Below are 18,482 nucleotides of genomic sequence, written 5' to 3' on the forward strand. Positions count from 1 at the left end.
GGGCAGTTTGCTCAAGTTGACAAACACAAGAGGACTTCCCTTTGCTTTGCACTCAACACCCTTTAAAAAAAAAAAAATACCCAATTGGTAATTTACATTCGGTGAAAGTGTTACAAATGATGAACTAACAATTCACAACCTGCATTTTTTGGACTTAGGTCAAATTTATTAAACACAGTCAAGGGATACAAATGCTTAATTTTCAACATTCGCCCACTCAAACATTTAATACATACAAACATAAGGAAAAACATGATACAATAAAAACAGTAAATGTTTAATATTTACATCAATACAGAAATAAAGAGAAACAGTTGGTAATATACATGCCTTAATTGAAGTGTTATATTAATCATTATGAGTGACAAATCATGTGGAACGACAGCTCCTCTCTTCTGGATAGTAAATATTTCATATGAATGGGATCCTCCAACTCCGGCTAAAATGTAGAACCTAATTGGATCAGTCATGGAACATGGACCCGGTTCTCCTCCCGAGACAGCACTATAGCTGCCATTCAGGGAATTTCACACCTAAAAAAATGATATCTGTTGCATCAAAATAAAACAAGTACCATCACTAAGGGCTAATCTATATGAATGAATAGATGAGAATTACTAAAAACCTGAGTTCCTATTTATTAACACAAAGAGCAGTCTACTCCTTCAGACAGACAGAGGGCACTGTGGTGCAGGGTGCGGTGTAGACTCTAGAGTTGATTTATGTAGCAAAGTGCTGAGGTATACAGGAGTAAGGCCAGCTGGCCTGTGAAAAAGTAAGGATCTCATTGGCTAATTTGGGCCAACCGCATATTGGGTTGCCGTTCGTATGTCTTGCGAATCGCTCCGATGGACTCAATGAGGGATTTGAAAGATGGCCTTCTCGCGGGGTCAAAGTCCCAACAATGCTGCATCAACATGTGGACCTGTTGAAAACAAGACAGGTTTGTTTCCCTAGGTGCATCTGGCTTACAGAAATAATGAAGACTGTGTGAGAGTGTTTAGCTGTAGGCTTTACCTCGCTAGGACAGTCTCGGGGGCAGGGCAACCTATTGTGTTTCTCCAGCAGCTTGACCAGCACCATCACTGTCATCTGACCGTGCACGTTACCCATCATCTGAGTGAACTTCTATAAAAAAAAACACATACAAAACGCACACGTCACAATTAATACACTCAGCAATCCACACACTGACTGCATCAGTATTATGTAAAGGGTTGGTGGCCTTGATTAAATGGATCATGCAGATTTAGACTGAGCTAGTTTGAGAGAGACGGAGGGTGTCGTTTCGTACCACTGGAGGGCTCTGACGATGGTCACCGTGGGTCAGGACCTCATAGAGCGTCACGCCAAAGGACCATATGTCTGAAGAGAAGGAAAACTTGCTCTCCTTCAGACACTCAATCGCATACCTGTTAAATAAGTCAAAGACACCTTTTTAATGCACACATCTGAACTCTAAATTAGCAGCCCAGAGCCCAGCAGGGAAGTAATTGCTCAATGGCTCCAGGACTCACCAGTACACAGGACTGTCTCCATCCTCTCGCACACGGTAGTAAACATCTCCCTCTGGGATGTATTTGGTAAGGCCAAAGTCCCCGATCTTCACCAGATGCTCATTCTCCACCAGTACGTTCCGGGCAGCCAAGTCCCGGTGGATGTATCGCTTCGAGTGCAGGTAATCCATCCCCTTAAAAAGGAAAAAAAGCAGAAGGAGCAGGAGCAGAGATGAGGGAGACCAAGGTGAAAGAGAATAGTGGTTAGAGAAGAAAATAGAGTACTTTAATCTATTGTTGTATAAAACAATATTCCAATATTGGATAGCAAATCTTCAACTTGAACCCTAACAGTGTACCAGCTACAGGACAAAACAGAACCCTAGAAGGAATCTAGATTACATATACAGTTGAAGTCGGAAGTTTACATACACTTAGGTTGGAGTCATTAAAACTCGTTTTTTCAACCACTCCACAAATGTCTTGTTAACAAACTATAGTTTTGGCAAGTCGGTTAGGACATCTACTTTGTGCATGACAAGTAATTTTTCCAACAATTGTTTACGGACAGATTATTTCACTTATAATTCACTGTATCACAATTCCAGTGGGTCAGAAGTTTACATACATTAAGTTGACTGTGCCTTTAAACAGCATGGAAAATTCCAGAAAATTATGTAATGGCTTTAGAAGCTTCTGATAGGCTAATTGACATCATTTGTGTCAATTGGAGGTGTACCTGTGGATGTATTTCAAGGCCTACCTTCAAACTCAGTGCCTCTTTGCTTGATATCATGAGAAAATCAAAAGAAATCAGCCAAGACCTCAGAAAAAACATTGTAGACCTCAACAAGTCTGGTTCATCCTTGGGAGCAATTTCCAAACGCCAGAAGGTACCACCTTCATCTGTACAAACAATAGTACGCAAGTATAAACACCATGGGACCATGCAGCCGTCATACCACTCAGGAAGGAGACAAGTTCTGTCTCCTAGAGATGAAAGTACTTTGGTGCGAAAAGTGAAAATCAATCCCAGAACAACAGCAAAGGACCTTGTGAAGATACAGGAGGAAACAGGTACAAAAGTATCTATATCCACAGTAAAACGAGTCCTATATCGACATAACCTGAAAGGCCGCTCAGCAAGGAAGAAGCCACTGCTCCAAAACCGCCATAAAAAAGAAACATCTCAAGACATCAGTCAGGAAGTTAAAGCTTGGGTCTTCCAAATGGACAATGACCCCTAGCATACTTCCAAAGTTGTGGCAAAATGGCTTAAGGACAACAAAGACAAGGTATTGGAGTGGCCATCACAAAGCCCTGACCTCAATCCTAATGAAAATGTGTGGGCAGAACTGAAAAAGCATGTGTGAGCAAGGGTGCCTACAAACCTGACTCAGTTACACCAGCTCTGTCAGGAGGAATGGGCCAAAATCCACCCAACTTATTGTGGGAAGCTTGTGGAAGGCTACCCGAAACGTTTGACCCAAGTTAAACAAATAAAAGGCAATGCTACCAAATACTAATTGAGTGTATGTAAACTTCCGACCCACTGGGAATGTGATGAAAGAAATAAAAGCTGAAATAAATCATTCTCGCTACTATTATTCTGACATTTCACATTCTTAAAATAAATTGGTGATCCTAACTGACATAAGACAGGGAATTTTTACAAGGATTAAATGTCAGGAATTGTGAGAAACTGAGTTTAAATGCATTTGGCTATGTATTCCGACTTCAACTGTTTCTTTATATTACCAGCCCCCCGTGCAGTGCTCTTGTCTCACCTGGCAGATCTGCTGTGCAAAGAGGAGGCTGTGAGCCACGCCCAGGCGGTGTTTGACTAGGTACTCTCTGAGGCTGCCCAGCGGTAGGAACTCCATAATCAGCTGCACCGTCTGCCCTCCTGTGGAGACAACGAAACAGGCATTTACAGCAGTCACTCATACATACAGACGCTACCCTACACATGTATATGTGAACAGATGCTGGAAACCCCCCACACAAGTATGTCATATGTAGGAAGGAGACAAGCAAGAAACGTAATACACAAGCATTGTATGAAAATGAGACAGCTAGTCATATAAAGCAGGTGGATGACAGACAGTTGAGCTTGACTGGATCACATGCCACTCACCCAGCTCAGAGCAGCAGCCCTTGTACTTGACTATGTTGCTGTGGTAAAGAGACTTGAGGATCTCAATCTCCTTCATCCAGCCTTCATGGAGATGGCTGCCTCCCTCATGCTTCAGGGCCTTCACTGCCACATAGTCCCCTGTCCCGTCGTTGGCAGGGTCATACACATAGAGCATCACCTTCCCAAAGTGACCCTGGAGACAGAGAGAGAGAGCAGAAAGCATTCTCTCAGAGGGAGGCCAAGGAATAATGTTTTACATAACGCTAGTAGATCACAAAGTACGAAAGAAGATGAAGAGCACAGAGGGGTTTATAAGAGTCATGTTGTCCTGCAGGGAAATTAACTCACCTCTCCTAAGTCCCGGATCTTTTTCAAGTAGCGTTTGAGGAAAACGTTGGGGTCAGCGTCCGGGAGAGACTCCAGGGGGGATATGTCAGGATCTGATCAGAAACCAGGAGAGCAACATTAAAGCAACACTAATCAATCCCGAAAATGTGGTCAATCTAAATGCTAGAAGAGGAAACGGAGAGAAACAGACTGCTGTGATCCAAAGAATAAAAGGAGGGCACATACTCTTGAGCTGTAGTTCAGTGAGCTCTCGAAGCACAGTGCGGAAGGACGGCCTCTCCCGGGGTTCGTAGGTCAAACACATGCTAATGAAGCTGGCCAGTTCCTGCGACGAGGGCTCGGTGAGGCGACTCCGCGTCTCATAGAAACGCTCTTTCTGTTGGCAGGAGAGAGGTCAGGGTTCAGCATGAATCACAGGCATGGTAAGAGGATGGCAGATAAATGAGTTATGATTAGAGGGAGGAGAATTGAAGGGCAGTGACAATAGGGCTGTAGGTACCTCAGTGAGCGTGCTGCCACTCATGGGCAAATCTCCATTGTTGCAGATCTCCAGCAATGTGGCTCCAAAGCTCCACTGGTCGGCAGCTCTGCCGAATGGGGCACTGCTTGGCACACACTCCGGGGCGATCCATGGGATTCGCTCGACACGCTCTGTAGGGCATACAGACAGTCTAAGTCAGACCATGCTATACAACACCACTACATTCAGTAGGTTCATGAATCACATGGTCTCACAGCACAAACTAAATAACCTCTAAAGCCTTCCTGCTAAGTGTCAATATAATGACAAGTACAAGACAACCAGGAAGTGGGCCTCACAGCAACCAGGAAGTGGTTTGCACAGGGCTTCCTGTGACTCAATCTGATCTAAAAGAATGAAGACCAAACAAAATCACCAGAGACGGAAATTGAGGGTTGACAAAATAACTCACTGTGGAGAGATTCTATTTCTCATGTAGTGAGTGTTGCCCAACATGGAAGTGGTCTGGTAGGAAATAACTGTTTTATTGGTCAAGTAGGAACTAACCTTCTCTGGACAGCACGTTGAGGGCGATGCCTGGATCACTCAGCTTGACGAAGGGAAAGGTGCCCTCCTCCAGACCACGGCGAGCCACCAGAATGTTTTTGCCACAGACGTTACCATGTACCAGTTGTTTAGTCTCCTGCAATAACCAGGTGGTAGAGGTAACAACATAAAGTACATTCAGGACACTCAATAGTGGGAGATGAGGGTTGGCAATTCATTAACTATGGACACAAGGGTTTATAGTTTGAAACGGAGGGGCAATCACAGAAGATCAACATCCTAAAAGATCATTGTTTCTAACAATGAGTGAGGAGTAATCTTAGTTTGTTGTGATGTGAGAGTATCAGGCTGACTTACAAGGTAGCTCAGGGCACTGGCCAGCTGTTTGGCTACAGTAAATTTCCACTGAGGAGTGACCAGCGCCCTTTCCCTTCGCAGGAACACATCCAGAGGCCCAAACTCCACAAACTCCTCCACCATGATGTCTGCAGACAGGTCAAAGACAAGGATTATTATCAAGGATCACACCACCTACTTTTAGAGATGAGCGAGACTTCAATGTATTGATTCTAATTGAAGGGCTATGGTTTGGCTGAGAGTCAGGCTTGTGATACACCAGTCCTGTTGCCTAGTAATTCAAACAACCAATACAATTAACCTTCTGAGAGGGAAGTGTCCGTGCTGAAGAAGGAAGTCGCACAGCTGAATGAGGAAGTGTGAGGTTGAGTAGTGCCATGGTGACTTACTCTCAGATCCTTTGACAGACACTCCGTGTACAAAGACCAGGTGACTGTGAGATACTTGGCTCATCAGACTGGCTGTTTCAAAGAACGCCTACGAGAGGACAGGAAAGAGGAAGGATTATCATGACATTGTAAACAAAGGTTCACATTCAACAGAGTTGAATTGGTGAAAACGGTAGTTTAGAACCAACAAGGTACTTAAGAAACCGTTGTGTGATTGCGGCAAACTGGGTTGGAACCTGGGATGGTGTTATCGCACAGAGCTAAAGTCCAGGCATTATCACACAGAGCTAAAGTCCAGGCATTATCACACAGAGCTAAAGTCTTCAGGTCTCAGGTAAGGTTACTCATCACGCAATCAATTCTTGTAAGAGGATAATGATAGATTAATGGTAACTCACTAATGCTATGTCCTTGTGGCTTTGGTCCAAGATCTTAAGAACCACCCGGATCTCTTTGCGATCAGTAAGATTGTTGTTCCACTTGTCCTCCTCATCCTCCTCTGCTCCGCCCCACACCAACAGACGGCCCGAGTAGATGTTGGTCCTGGTCCCACGGCCCAGATGCTGCTCCTGAGCACAGGGACAAACAGCCATTTTAGAAGTACTGGGTACAAACCGGACAAGGATAGAGAAGAGCATCAGTGTTCAATATGGAAAAATGTATTGGAATTTAGTGAAACTGGGAGGTACTGTTGCAAAGTGTTTCGCTGTGGTGTGCCCTACTGAATATAACCCGGGTGAAACATACACAAAGGAGGGCGCTGACAGAGAGATGTATAGAAGAGAATAATCCCCTCTCTCTCTCACCTGTGTGATCTCCTTGTCTTTGATCTGATGGAACTTCAGCTGAGTCAGACAGAGGGCCACAGAGTCAGGCTGAACACACTGGTCCACACCCTGCCTCATCACCAAGAGGTTGGACAGTTCTGCAGCACAAACGCTCATTTAAATACAGTATAGGAAAACATGGACACACAACAACACTTCCTTACAGAATAACATCTCTGTACATATGTTGAGCTGTTGTATGTTAGGGGCAGAACAACACCAATGCACATCTATAAAAAAAACACATCACACACAAACTAACCTGCAGGTCGGGGTAGGCAGCATTTCTTCACAGTGAAATTGTCCGTGCCAGACTTGAGCACAAATGCCTTGAGGCTGTCGGTGAGCTCCTTGACACTGGAGAACTCCCGGTCCCAGCCTTCCAGAGCAAACACTGAACCACTATGCAGGATCCTGAACTGCTTGTGGATTGCAGCTTGTCCATTCTATAGGAAGCCAGCAAAGACACACACATGCATCCAAATATACAACTTCTAATGACATTGTATTGCTTTTTATATTTTTTGACAACATTTTCCATGTTCCTCGTCCTTCAGAGCTTGGTGTGGAGGCACTTTTACCTGACTCTTGTTTAGAACAGCTAATATGATGCGGTGGTAGTCGAGGACGCTCCAGCGCACAAGAAAGGCTCCCTCTTCAACTGCTTCCTTCCTCAGTCTCTGCAGCACAAAGTCATCACTGAAAAAGACAGTCAGAATTGTAGTGGGAGCCAGAGAAGTGTGTGTGTGTGTGTGTTACTCACTTCATTGGTCCATGGAGGCCATTGGTGGCACTGAGCACTACTCTGGGTGGAGCCACCTCGTGACACAGGTAGTGGTGTGCGTCTGCAGTAAGCCGGAAGTACCCATCCAGCAGGGAGACGAAAGACAGAGCCTCAAGGCTGGAATTCATTTGAACCTCCTACACACACACACACACACATATAAACATATCATCCTCAGAAAACACCACCTACACACATTTTGCGGTCAGATACTCCGCTTCCATACATCATATAGTAAGATGCAACTTCACACACACACAAACCTAACTTGAGATCCGCACACTTGACTTAGGTTTTCGCATAAATCATGCACTGTTTTCAATGGGGGATTTGCACAAAACACAGAGCTACGTGTGTGTATGTCAAGATAAGTTTGGGGTCCAACAGAAAGCAGGTGAGAGGCAGGTGCTCGAACCATAGAGAAGTTGTCCTGTTTAATGATGCTGACGTTGGCTCCAGTGATGGTGATGTGGGAGATTTCAGGGAAGTCGCAGAAAGATGTCCATGTGTCAGATGATGTGGGTTCTTGCTGGAGGGGCGATTGCTTCACACTTTTACGATTCCCTAAGTAATCGTTCCCAAAGTAACTGTTGGCCTGAGGCTAGAATGGATAGACACAACTTACAGAGCATCCCACAGAAGGCATACTACGAGAAACACACAAAGGCAACTCACAGTTCTAACTAGCAGTCAAAGAGCCTGATAAACATCCAATGGGACAGACATACCTTCTGCACTGTCATCTTCCTCCACTGAATCCCCTTGGTACCAGACACCATGACCTCATGCATGACCTGAGGGCCAACGTTCTCAGGGTCAGAGGCCCCATGGGCGCGGCTGGTGTTGAGGTAGGAGCCGCTCCCGTCGCCCCCGTCCGTCCTCAGCTCCAGGTGGGCCGCGAGGAAGGTCTCTGTACCGAAGCGGGGGGCTAGGTGCTCCAGAGTAGACAGGTATTTATACATGACCTCCTGGGAGCCCAGGCGTCCTACGTCCACAGTGTGCTCCTGGAAGGTCCTCACAAAGTCAGCAAACACACGCCGGATACGGATCTTGGTCAGGAAGTTGTCCCTCGCTATGTGTTTGGCGAAGGATCTCGGAATGCAGCGCAGGAAGCTACAGTATGGCAAGGGGAATATGGAAGTAAATCAAAACATTAAGGCTGCGTTTGTAATGGCACTAGTTTCCCAATATAGTGCACTAGTTTTGATAGTGAATAAGGTGCCATTTTCAACACAGCCTCAGACTATAGCAATGTCTGAAACCTTGTCAAAGCCCTTCCTGAATCAATGCACCCATCCCCTCTGACTCATGGCTTACCTGACAGACTTTGCCACTTCCTGTAGCGTGCAGCCTGAGCGCAGGGCCTGGTGAGAGAGGTGCAGCACTGCCATCCCCAGACTCTCATTCTTAAAGCGACTCAACTCTTCCTTTCCTTGAGCATCCTCCATCGGCGTGACATCATTCACAAAATCAAACTTTGCCTAAGCGAAACAAAAGGGAAATGACTTATTTCACAATATGAAAATGTCCGTGTGACACAGGACTATTATGTTTATGCACACTTCCACAGGAATATATGAATACAAACACATTTTGGATAAAACACGCCTCATTCTGAAACTCACCTGGCAGAAGAGGTATTCCAGGGAGGTCATTTCTAGTAGAGGTGAGCCCCCGTGCTCCGTCCCTGACCGTGGGGCATATCGCACCACTGACGGCTCCTTCTCACTCAACCCATGCCAGTTCCGAAAGTAAAACCTGGGAACAGAAAGATAAAATTCCCTATATAAATATGCCTGTACGTAAAAGCATACAGTGCATCGTCTCCCCATACAGACCAATTCTAACTCTCTCACACACACACACACACACACACACACACACACACACACACACACACACACACACACACACACACACACACACACACACACACACACACACACACACACACACACACACAATAAAAACAGTTGGCTGGGATGCCCTAGCCCGTCTGAGCGGTCGGCTGTAGATGCCCTCTCCCGCTAGCACAATTATGCTGACTGGGATTTGGGTTCTGACCCTCCACAGGATGTCCGCTCAGAACAACGCTGATGCTTCTCTGGGTTCTGACCCTCCACAGGATGTCCGCTCAGAACAACGCTGATACTTCTCTGGGTTCTGACCCTCCACAGGATGTCCGTTCAGAACAACGCTGATGCTCCTCTGGGTTCTGACCCTCCACAGGATGTCCGTTCAGAACAACGCTGATACTTCTCTGGGTTCTGACCCTCCACAGGATGTCCGTTCAGAACAACGCTGATGCTTCTCTGGGTTCTGACCCTCCACAGGATGTCCGTTCAGAACAACGCTGATACTTCTCTGGGTTCTGACCCTCCACAGGATGTCCGTTCAGAACAACGCTGATGCTTCTCTGGGTTCTGACCCTCCACAGGATGTCCGTTCAGAACAACGCTGATACTTCTCTGGGTTCTGATCCTCCACAGGATGTCCGGGATAACTAAGGTCGGCTGAACAGCCAAACTAACGGGACTCAAGGGAAACTGAAGGGAGTGTGAGGGAAATGTTGGTAGAGAGGAGGGGACAGATGGCCTTTTTGTAAACACACACACACACACTAACTAACCTCATGCGATAATGGAGTGTCAGTCTTGTCTGCTCTTCTGAGTTGAAGAAATGGTTGGGACTATACCAACAGTGGGATTCAGGGTCATACAGGGAAAACAGGACATGGCACAGTGGAGTTATACCTAGGGGGACAGATATATAGGTTACGCACACCTTGGATTCACCCTTTCAATGACATACAGTACATTCAGAAAGTATTCAGACCCCTTCACTTTTTCCACATTTTGTTACGGTGCAGCCTTATTCTAAAGTGGATCAAATTTAAATACAAAAATGTCCTCATCAATCTACACACAAAACCCCATAAGGACAAAGTGAAAATAGGTTTTTAGACATTTTTGCAAATGTAATGTAAAACAAATGTAAAAAAAATAAAAAATAAATAACTCTAATACCTTATTTACATAAGTATTCAGATCCTTTGCTATGAGACTCGAAATTGATCATCTTTGAGAAGTTTTATACAACTTGATTGGAGTCCACCTGTGGTAAATTCAACTGATTGGACATGATTTGGAAAGGCACACACCTGTCTATATAAGGTCCCACAGTTGACAATGAACGTCAGAGCAAAAACCAAGCCGTGAGGTCGAAGGAATTGTACATAGACAGGCTTGTGTCGGGGCACAGATCTGGGAAAGGGTACCAAAACATTTCTGCAGCATTGAAGGTCCCAAAGAACAGTGGCCTCCATCATTCTTAAATTGAAGAAGTTTGGAAACACCAAGACTCTTCCTAGAGCTGGCCGCCCAGCCAAACTGAGCAATCGGGGAAGTAGGGCCTTGGTCAGGGAGGTCACCAAGAACCCTATGGTCACTTTGACAGAGCTCCAGAGTTCCTCTGTGGAGATAGGAGAACCTTCTAGAAGGTCAACCATCTCTGCAGCACTCCACCAATTAGGCCTTGCTGGTAGAGTGGCCAGATGGAAGCCACTAAGTAAAAGGCACATGACAACCCACTTGGAGTTTGCCAAAAGGCATCTAAATGACTCTCAGATCATGAGAAACAAGATTCTCTGGTCAGATGAAACCAAGATTGAACTCTTTTCAGCGGCAGGGACTGGGAGACTAGTCAGGATCGAGGGAAAGATGAACAGAGCAAAGTATATCGTTGATGAAAACCTGCTCCAGAGCACTCAGGACCTCAGACTGGGGCGAAGGTTCACCTTCCAACAGGGCAACGACTCGAAGCACACAGCCAAGACAACGCAGGAGTGGCTTCGGGACAAGTCTCTGAATGTCCCGATCGAACATCTCTGGAGAGACCAAAAAATAGCTGTTCAGCGACGCTCCCCATCCAACCTGACAGAGCTTGAGAGGATCTGCAGAGAAGAATGGGAGAAACTCTCCAGATACTGGTGTGTCAAGCATGTAGCGTCATACCCAAGAAGACCCAAGGCTGTAATCACTGCCAAAGGTACTTCAACAAAGTACTGAGTAAAGGGTCTGAATACTTATGTAAATATTTCAATTTTTAATACATTTGCAAGCATTTCTAAAAACCAGTTTTTGCTTAACCATTATGGGGTAATGTGTGTAGATTGATGAGGAAAATAAACTATTTAACTTCTTTGGGATAAGGGGCAGTATTTTCATGGCCGGATAAAAAAAACGTACCCAATTTAATCTGGTTACTACTGCTGCCCAGAAACTAGAATATGCATATAATTAGTAGATTTGGATAGAAAAAAACTCTAAAGTTTCTAAAACTGTTTGAATGGTGTCTGAGTATAACAGAACTCATATGGCAGGCCAAAACCTGAGAAGATTCCATGCAGGAAGTGCCCTGTCTGACAATTTGTTCTCCTTCTGTGGCATCTCTATCGAAATTACAGCATCTGTGCTGTAACATGACACTTTCTAAGGCTTCCATTGGCTCTCTAAAGCCGCCAGAAAGTGGAATGGGGTGTCTGCTGTCTCTGGGCAAAGTATAAGAGCAGAGTTTGTAAGTGGTCAGCCTGGGGACAGTGAGACTGGAGCTGCGGTCACGAGAACTCGCCATGTTTTTCTTTCTCTCTTTGAATGAATACAACGTTGCCCGGTTGGAATATTATCGCTATTTTACGAGAAAAATAGCATAAAAATTGATTTTAAACAGCGTTTGACATGCTTCTAAGTACGGTAATGGAATATTTTGATTTTTTTTGTCACGAAATGCGCTCGCACGTTACCCTTCGGATAGTGACCTGAACGCACGAACAAAACGGAGGTATTTGGATATAACTATGGATTATTTGGAACCAAAACAACATTTGTTGTTGAAGTAGAAGTCCTGGGAGTGCATTCTGACGAAGAACAGCAAAGGTAATCCAATTTTTCTAATGGTAATTCTGAGTTTAGGTGACCCCGAAGTTGGCGGATGTCAAAATAGCTAGCCTGTGATGGCCGAGCTATGTACTCAGAATATTGCCAAATGTGCTTTCGCCGAAAAGCTATTTTAAAATCGGACATAGCGATTGCATAGAGGAGTTCTGTATCTATAATTCTTAAAATAATTGTTATGTATTTTGTCAACGTTTATCATGAGTAATTTAGTAAATTCACCGGAAGTTTTCGGTGGATATGCTAGTTCTGAACATCACATGCTAATGTAAAAAGCTGTTTTTTGATATAAATATGAACTTGATTGAACAAAACATGCATGTATTGTATAACATAATGTCCTAGGAGTGTCATCTGATGAAGATCACCAAAGGTTAGTGCTGCATTTAGCTGTGTTTTGGGTTTTATTGACACATGTCCTTGCTTGGAAAATGGCTGTGTGATTATTTGTGTCTATGTACTCTCCTAACATAATCTAATGTTTTGCTTTCGCTGTAAAGCCTTTTTGAAATCGGACAACGTGGTTAGATTAACGAGTCTTATCTTTAAAATGGTGTAAAATAGTTGATTGTTTGAGAAAATTGAATTGTGGTATTTTAGTTGGTTTTGTATTTCGCGCCGTGCGATGCCATTGGCTGTTGGCTAGGGGTTCCACAGGCGGCTAGCGGAACGTCTGTCCTCAACAGGTTAATACATTTTAGAATAAGGCTGTAACATAACAAAATGTGGAAATTGTGAAGGGGTCTGAATACTTTCCTGAATGCCCTGTAAAACCCAGATTCCTGTGGTCATCAACCCAAACACACCCTTACGTAGCAGGCTGCCAATGTCCTCAAACATGAGGTAACAGAACACCACACAGCTAACCGGAGAGTCCTAAATTCTTTCTCAATACTCACACAAAATATTGTTCCTGTTTCATGAAGAAAAAAAAATGGCACTTGTTCTTACCCACAGTCTGTGCTGCAGAGATGGAAAGCTCCTCAGCTGTCACTTTACCCTCTGTGTGGGTCAGATAGCGCTCCCCTCCCTTGGTCCAAAACAGATAGACATGGACGCCTGGTCCCTGAGGAGGTTCACACTGGCCTGTGGATGACCCTGTCCTGGTACTCTTGAAGCGGCCACTTCGAGACATCATGGACCAGGCTGGGTCACAACACCTGTCCCAGGTAGGAAGTAAGAGAAAAGTATTTCACTGTAATCCAGCACTTACCACAAGCAGTAATTCAATAGTGTCTTAGGATGCAGAATCACTAATTGAAAAGGAAATTAGATAACAATTAAGGACATGGGTTTTATACATGGGTTTTGTTATTATCAACAACAAAAATTATACTCAAATGCAATGTAAGCCTTATTGTAGCAAGTAAGCACATCTGGATCAAATAGATTTGTTACCATGTAATTGATCGGCATTATTACCATGTTCTGAAAACTCGCGATATGATCCAATATTTTCTGGTAAGGCCTTCCGGGTATTGCACATGAACATCAGTAATGACGCAAATTTAACGATAACATGACATGAAAATCAAGATATAATTTATCTAATGTTTCCACATTTTAAAAATCGATTCTCACCAATACATTAATCACTTCGTCATCGAACTGATTGCTCACGGATATGGTGGCATATAGCCTACTGTGTACTGTAAACAATTGTAAACCAGAGGCATAAAGCCCACTTCCTATAATACTGATGATACAGTATGCTTTATCCGCCAATGCTGGAATAAACCTGGGTGTTTGTAAATTGTACTGCACATTTTGTCAAACTACAGATTTCTTACCATTTAGTTGCGTCCCTAAAACGTCTAGTTAGAAAACCCAATGCAGGTAAAACCGAAGTCCACTCTTCGTATGATTTCCTAAAGCGTGTTTCCCCTACTCCTACGCCCTACTCCTACGCATGCCCGTGAAGCGCATAGATAGAGAAGTCAGCTACAAAATGAAAACACCGAAAGCCACTTCTGGCCACTCCCCTTGAACCAGCTGTACTACAGTAGGCTTGTGGGATAGATCAAATCGTATTTATCACATTCGCCGAATACAACAGTTGTAGACTTTTTCGTCAAATGCTTACTTACAAGCCCTTAACTAACATTGCAATTCAAGAAATACACTACCATTCAAAAGTTTGAGGTCACTTAGAAATGTCCTTGTTTTCCAAGAAAACATACATGAAATGAGTTGCAAAATGAATAGGAAATATAGTCAAGAGGTTGACAAAGTTATAAATAATGATTGTTAATTGAAATAATAATTGTGTCCTTCAAATTTTGCTTTCATCAAAGAATCCTCCATTTGCCGCAATTACAGCCTTGCATACCTTTGGCATTCTAGTTGTCAATTTGTTGAGATAATCTGAAGAGATTTCACCCCATACTTCCTGAAGCACCTCTCACAAATTGGATTGGTTTGGTGGTAGCGACGGGCATTTCCGGCTCTTTTCAGTGAGCCGGCTCGTTCGGCTCAGCTCACCAAAAAGAGCCGGCTCTTTTGGCTCCCAAACGGCTCTTTAAAAAAAAACATGTTTTTAATTTTTTCAAGTCAAACAGTTTGCGATAGTTTGACTATGATTGGTGTTAAAACAATTCGAATTAAATTATTAAATGAATTCATACTCTACCTTAACCACAATGTATTTAAAAATGCATGGTTTGTAATGAAAAAGAATGCTATTAAACGTTTGCATTTAAAGTATACATTTTTAATGTAGAATAAAAGTGCATATAAATCTAACCATTCAAAACGAATACAATCTGAACAGCATAATATAACATTGCACCATATCAAAGAAAAATAAATAACAATTTGCAAAACTGCAGCATCCCACAAATTGAAATAAATGTAAAAAAGAAGGATGCTATTACACATGTGCATTTAAAGTATAACTTTTTAATGTATATAAACGAAGTGTATATAAATGTAACAATTCAAAACGAATGCAATCTGAACAACATAATAATAGAATATTGCACCATATCAAAGAAAAATAAATAATGTGCAAAACTGCAGCATCCCACTTAAAACATTCAACTGGTCCCTCTTTTCTCTCGCTTCTTTATTGCCGTGTTATAACCAGCAGCACACAGCAATGCTGACCATATTTAGCTTTTATGAGAGATTTGCATTCAGAAATGCAAGCTGCCTCACTTTCGAGGGGCTGATGCGGTTTCTTCTCTCAGTAATTATTTGTCCCGTTTTCGAGAAGACCCTCTCAGTGGGAACGGATGTGGCCACTATGCAGTCTCCCTGTCATGACTTTAGTAAGCTGTGGGAAGACAAAGGCCTTGTACTTCCACCAGCTCAGAGGATCTGCAGAACTTCGGAGGAGAGGCTCCTCCAAATAGGATCGGACCTCCATTATGGCATCTGCTGAGGGATTCCTTCATGCTGCATCCCCAGTTGATCTCTCATCAAACAGCATCCAGCAGACGTTTGTGGCGCTACTGCTGGTGCTTCTGCTCCATCTGCTCCCTCTTCTTCCTGTTGCCCTGGTGCCTGAGCCAGCTGACTGCTGGGGCTGTCCCTCCCTGCTGCTGAGGTTATTGTTTGAAGAGCCTCATCAATCGCTCTGGCATCACTGAAGGCTAATTTCTTAAACCTGGGGTCAAGTGCAGCGGTTTCTGATAGCACGTGATTATATTCCATTCTGTGGAACTTTCTGTCCATTGATGAACATAGGGTGTCCATCAACTCTGTCACATGTCATGTGGTTACATTTGCTTCTCTCTGTCGGCTGGCTGTGATTCGCTGCAGACCCTTACACAGGAGTATCATTTTTGAGGCTGTCACATAGCTGAAAAGAGATAACAGTAACTTATTAGTTCAGGTTCATGTTTTGTCTACTGATATTACATTGTCATCTACATATATAATACTGGATCAAATAATGATGTAGTAATAACTGCTTACTGTACCTCTCTCCACAGTGACCTGCTCAAAGGGTTCCAGGACTCTGCACACCTCCTCCACCACCTCCCATTCCTCTTGGGTCAGAGCATCAACAGGTGCATTGACAATGACCAAGGATGATGGCATCCTTTGACTCAAGAAACCGCTTCAGCATATAAAATGTTGAATTCCACCTTGCAGTGCAGTCTTGTTTAGGCCTCAGCACAGGCATCCCCATCTGGCGTTGTGTAGACTTTAGTTTTTCAGTACCTACTGTGCTCCTGTGGAAGTATTCCACAGCTGCTTTCACTTTGTCCACAGTGGGCTTCATCATCTTCAGAGCATCTCTTACAATCAGGTTGATTGTGTGGGAAAGACATGGATGATGGGTCCATTTTAAACATTTTCATGGCTTTGGTTATGTTCGCTGTATTGTTTCTAACACAACAGACCACTTTTCCATCTACTTGCCATTCTCTGGCCATTCTCAACAGTTCCTCTGACAAGTTCTCTGAGGTGTGTCTGTCGCTGAACTCAAACCAGTCCAATGAAGTGACATGTAACCGACATGTAAGAAGTGGTTACCCTTGATGTCCAGCAGTCAGTGGTAAGGCAAACTGCAGTAGCTTTTTGGACTCTTTCCCACACTGAAGCCTGTGTGCTCTTGTACAGTTGTGGAATAAGTGATTTTGAAAGGGTTTTCTTGCTTGGAATTGTGTACATTGGATTTAGACTATTGCTAGAATTTCTAAAAGCTCTGTCCATGATCGACAATGACTGGAAATCGGTGGCAATCATTTTAGCCAATGCAATATCAATTTGGCCTTGTTTTGCTACAGACATAGACTTTGGCATGAACTGGTCCATTGAAGACTGCGTTGCTGTGGGTCGCGGAGTAGGCCTACTTGACTGAGTGGAAACATCTCCATGTGTGACAGTGCTGGCTCCACCACTATCACTAGCAGGTCCGCTAGTTTCTTGAAGCTTCGCTACAGCTAGCTTCACAGTTGGGTGCACAGTTTGCATATGCCGGTGTAGGTTGTGCATAGAACCGGCTTTATATGAGATTGTTTTGGCAAATTCTACACTATGCTCTAACATTGTCTACATTATTAAAATGCATCCAAATGCTACTGTGCTTCCGACTCATTTTCCAGCTGTTGTTTTCACAGCTGTACTTCCTCTCCTCCTCAGCAGCTAAGTGTGTGTGTGTGTGTGTGTGTGTGTGTGTGTGTGTGTGTGTGTGTGTGTGTGTGTGTGTGTGTGTGTGTGTAACGGTCGTCGTATATAGTGGACCAAGGCGCAGCGGGTTGAGTGCTCATTTTAACTTATATTGAACACTTGACGAAACAAAACAAGAAAACGAACGAACGGTAATGCAGGCTGCAGGCTACACACACACACACACACACACACACACACACACACACACACACACACACACACCCACACACACACACACACACACACACACACACACACACACACACACACACACACACACACACACACACACACACACACACACACACACACACACACACAGCTATGCAAAAACAACTTCCCTCAAGGGACATGTGAAAACAGGGCTACCTAAGTATGACTCCCAATCAGCAACAACGATGTACAGCTGTTCCTGATTGAGAGCCATACCAGGCCAACACAAAGAAATACACAACATAGACAGAGCATAGAACTAAAATACATAGAACATAACCAAAACCCCCGGAATACTCTAAACAAACACCCCTCTACATAAACACACATCCCAACAAACCCCGAACCACATAAAACAAACACCCCCCAGCCCCGTCCTGACCAAACTACAATAACAAATAACCCCCTTTACTGGTCAGGACGTTACAGGGTGACTGTGAGTGAGTTGGCTCGAGCCTCCCTCACGCATCTTTGGTTCATTGGTTGACACTGCGTGTCTGACAGGAACAACAGGTGAGGCTGTTAGTCTGAGCAGACAGTCAGAACGAATGTGTGTGCGCTTGAGCATTTAGGCCTATATTATTTTATTTCTTTTTTTGTTTTTTGAATTAATTCATTCTATTCATTTAAATCTTTTGATTATTCATATCATGATTTTTATAAATAGATTCGGCTCTTCTGATATGCGAGCCGGCTCTTAGAGCGGCACCCATAACAGCTCAACAGGGTTGAGATCCGGTGACTGTGCTGGCCACTCCTTATAGACAGAATACCAGCTGACTGCTTCTTCCCTAAATAGTTATTGCATAGTTTGGAGCTGTGCTTATGGTC

The 18,482-nt window shown here is 43.9% G+C and overlaps 1 protein-coding gene across 2 annotated transcripts; it reads right to left on the reverse strand.

The window, feature by feature from the left end:
• Window positions 1-256: 256 nt before the first annotated feature.
• On the reverse strand, window positions 257-14,745 carry LOC106601287 (non-receptor tyrosine-protein kinase TYK2). 2 transcript variants are annotated; one of them, XM_014193387.3, is made up of 24 exons: window positions 14,647-14,745; window positions 13,269-13,477; window positions 9,995-10,118; window positions 8,991-9,123; window positions 8,683-8,846; window positions 8,094-8,478; window positions 7,781-7,966; window positions 7,345-7,502; window positions 7,163-7,280; window positions 6,844-7,027; window positions 6,561-6,679; window positions 6,153-6,323; window positions 5,755-5,842; window positions 5,366-5,493; window positions 5,009-5,144; window positions 4,481-4,632; window positions 4,207-4,357; window positions 3,982-4,073; window positions 3,634-3,826; window positions 3,284-3,402; window positions 1,518-1,690; window positions 1,295-1,412; window positions 1,018-1,128; window positions 257-925 (listed from the first exon to the last, which is right to left on the reverse strand). In XM_014193387.3, the coding sequence occupies exons 2-24, from the start codon at window positions 13,453-13,455 to the stop codon at window positions 785-787; spliced, it is 3,531 nt and encodes a 1,176-aa protein (XP_014048862.1). In that variant the 5' UTR covers window positions 13,456-13,477; window positions 14,647-14,745; the 3' UTR covers window positions 257-784. The 2 variants fall into 2 exon arrangements, with proteins under 2 accessions (XP_014048862.1, XP_014048861.1); XM_014193386.3 differs by lacking the exon at window positions 14,647-14,745 and adding an exon at window positions 14,108-14,321.
• Between the last annotated feature and the right edge of the window lie 3,737 nt (window positions 14,746-18,482).

This window comes from Salmo salar, chromosome 03, assembly GCF_965601325.2.
Source record: "Salmo salar chromosome 03, fSalSal1, whole genome shotgun sequence".
NCBI lineage: Eukaryota > Metazoa > Chordata > Actinopteri > Salmoniformes > Salmonidae > Salmo > Salmo salar.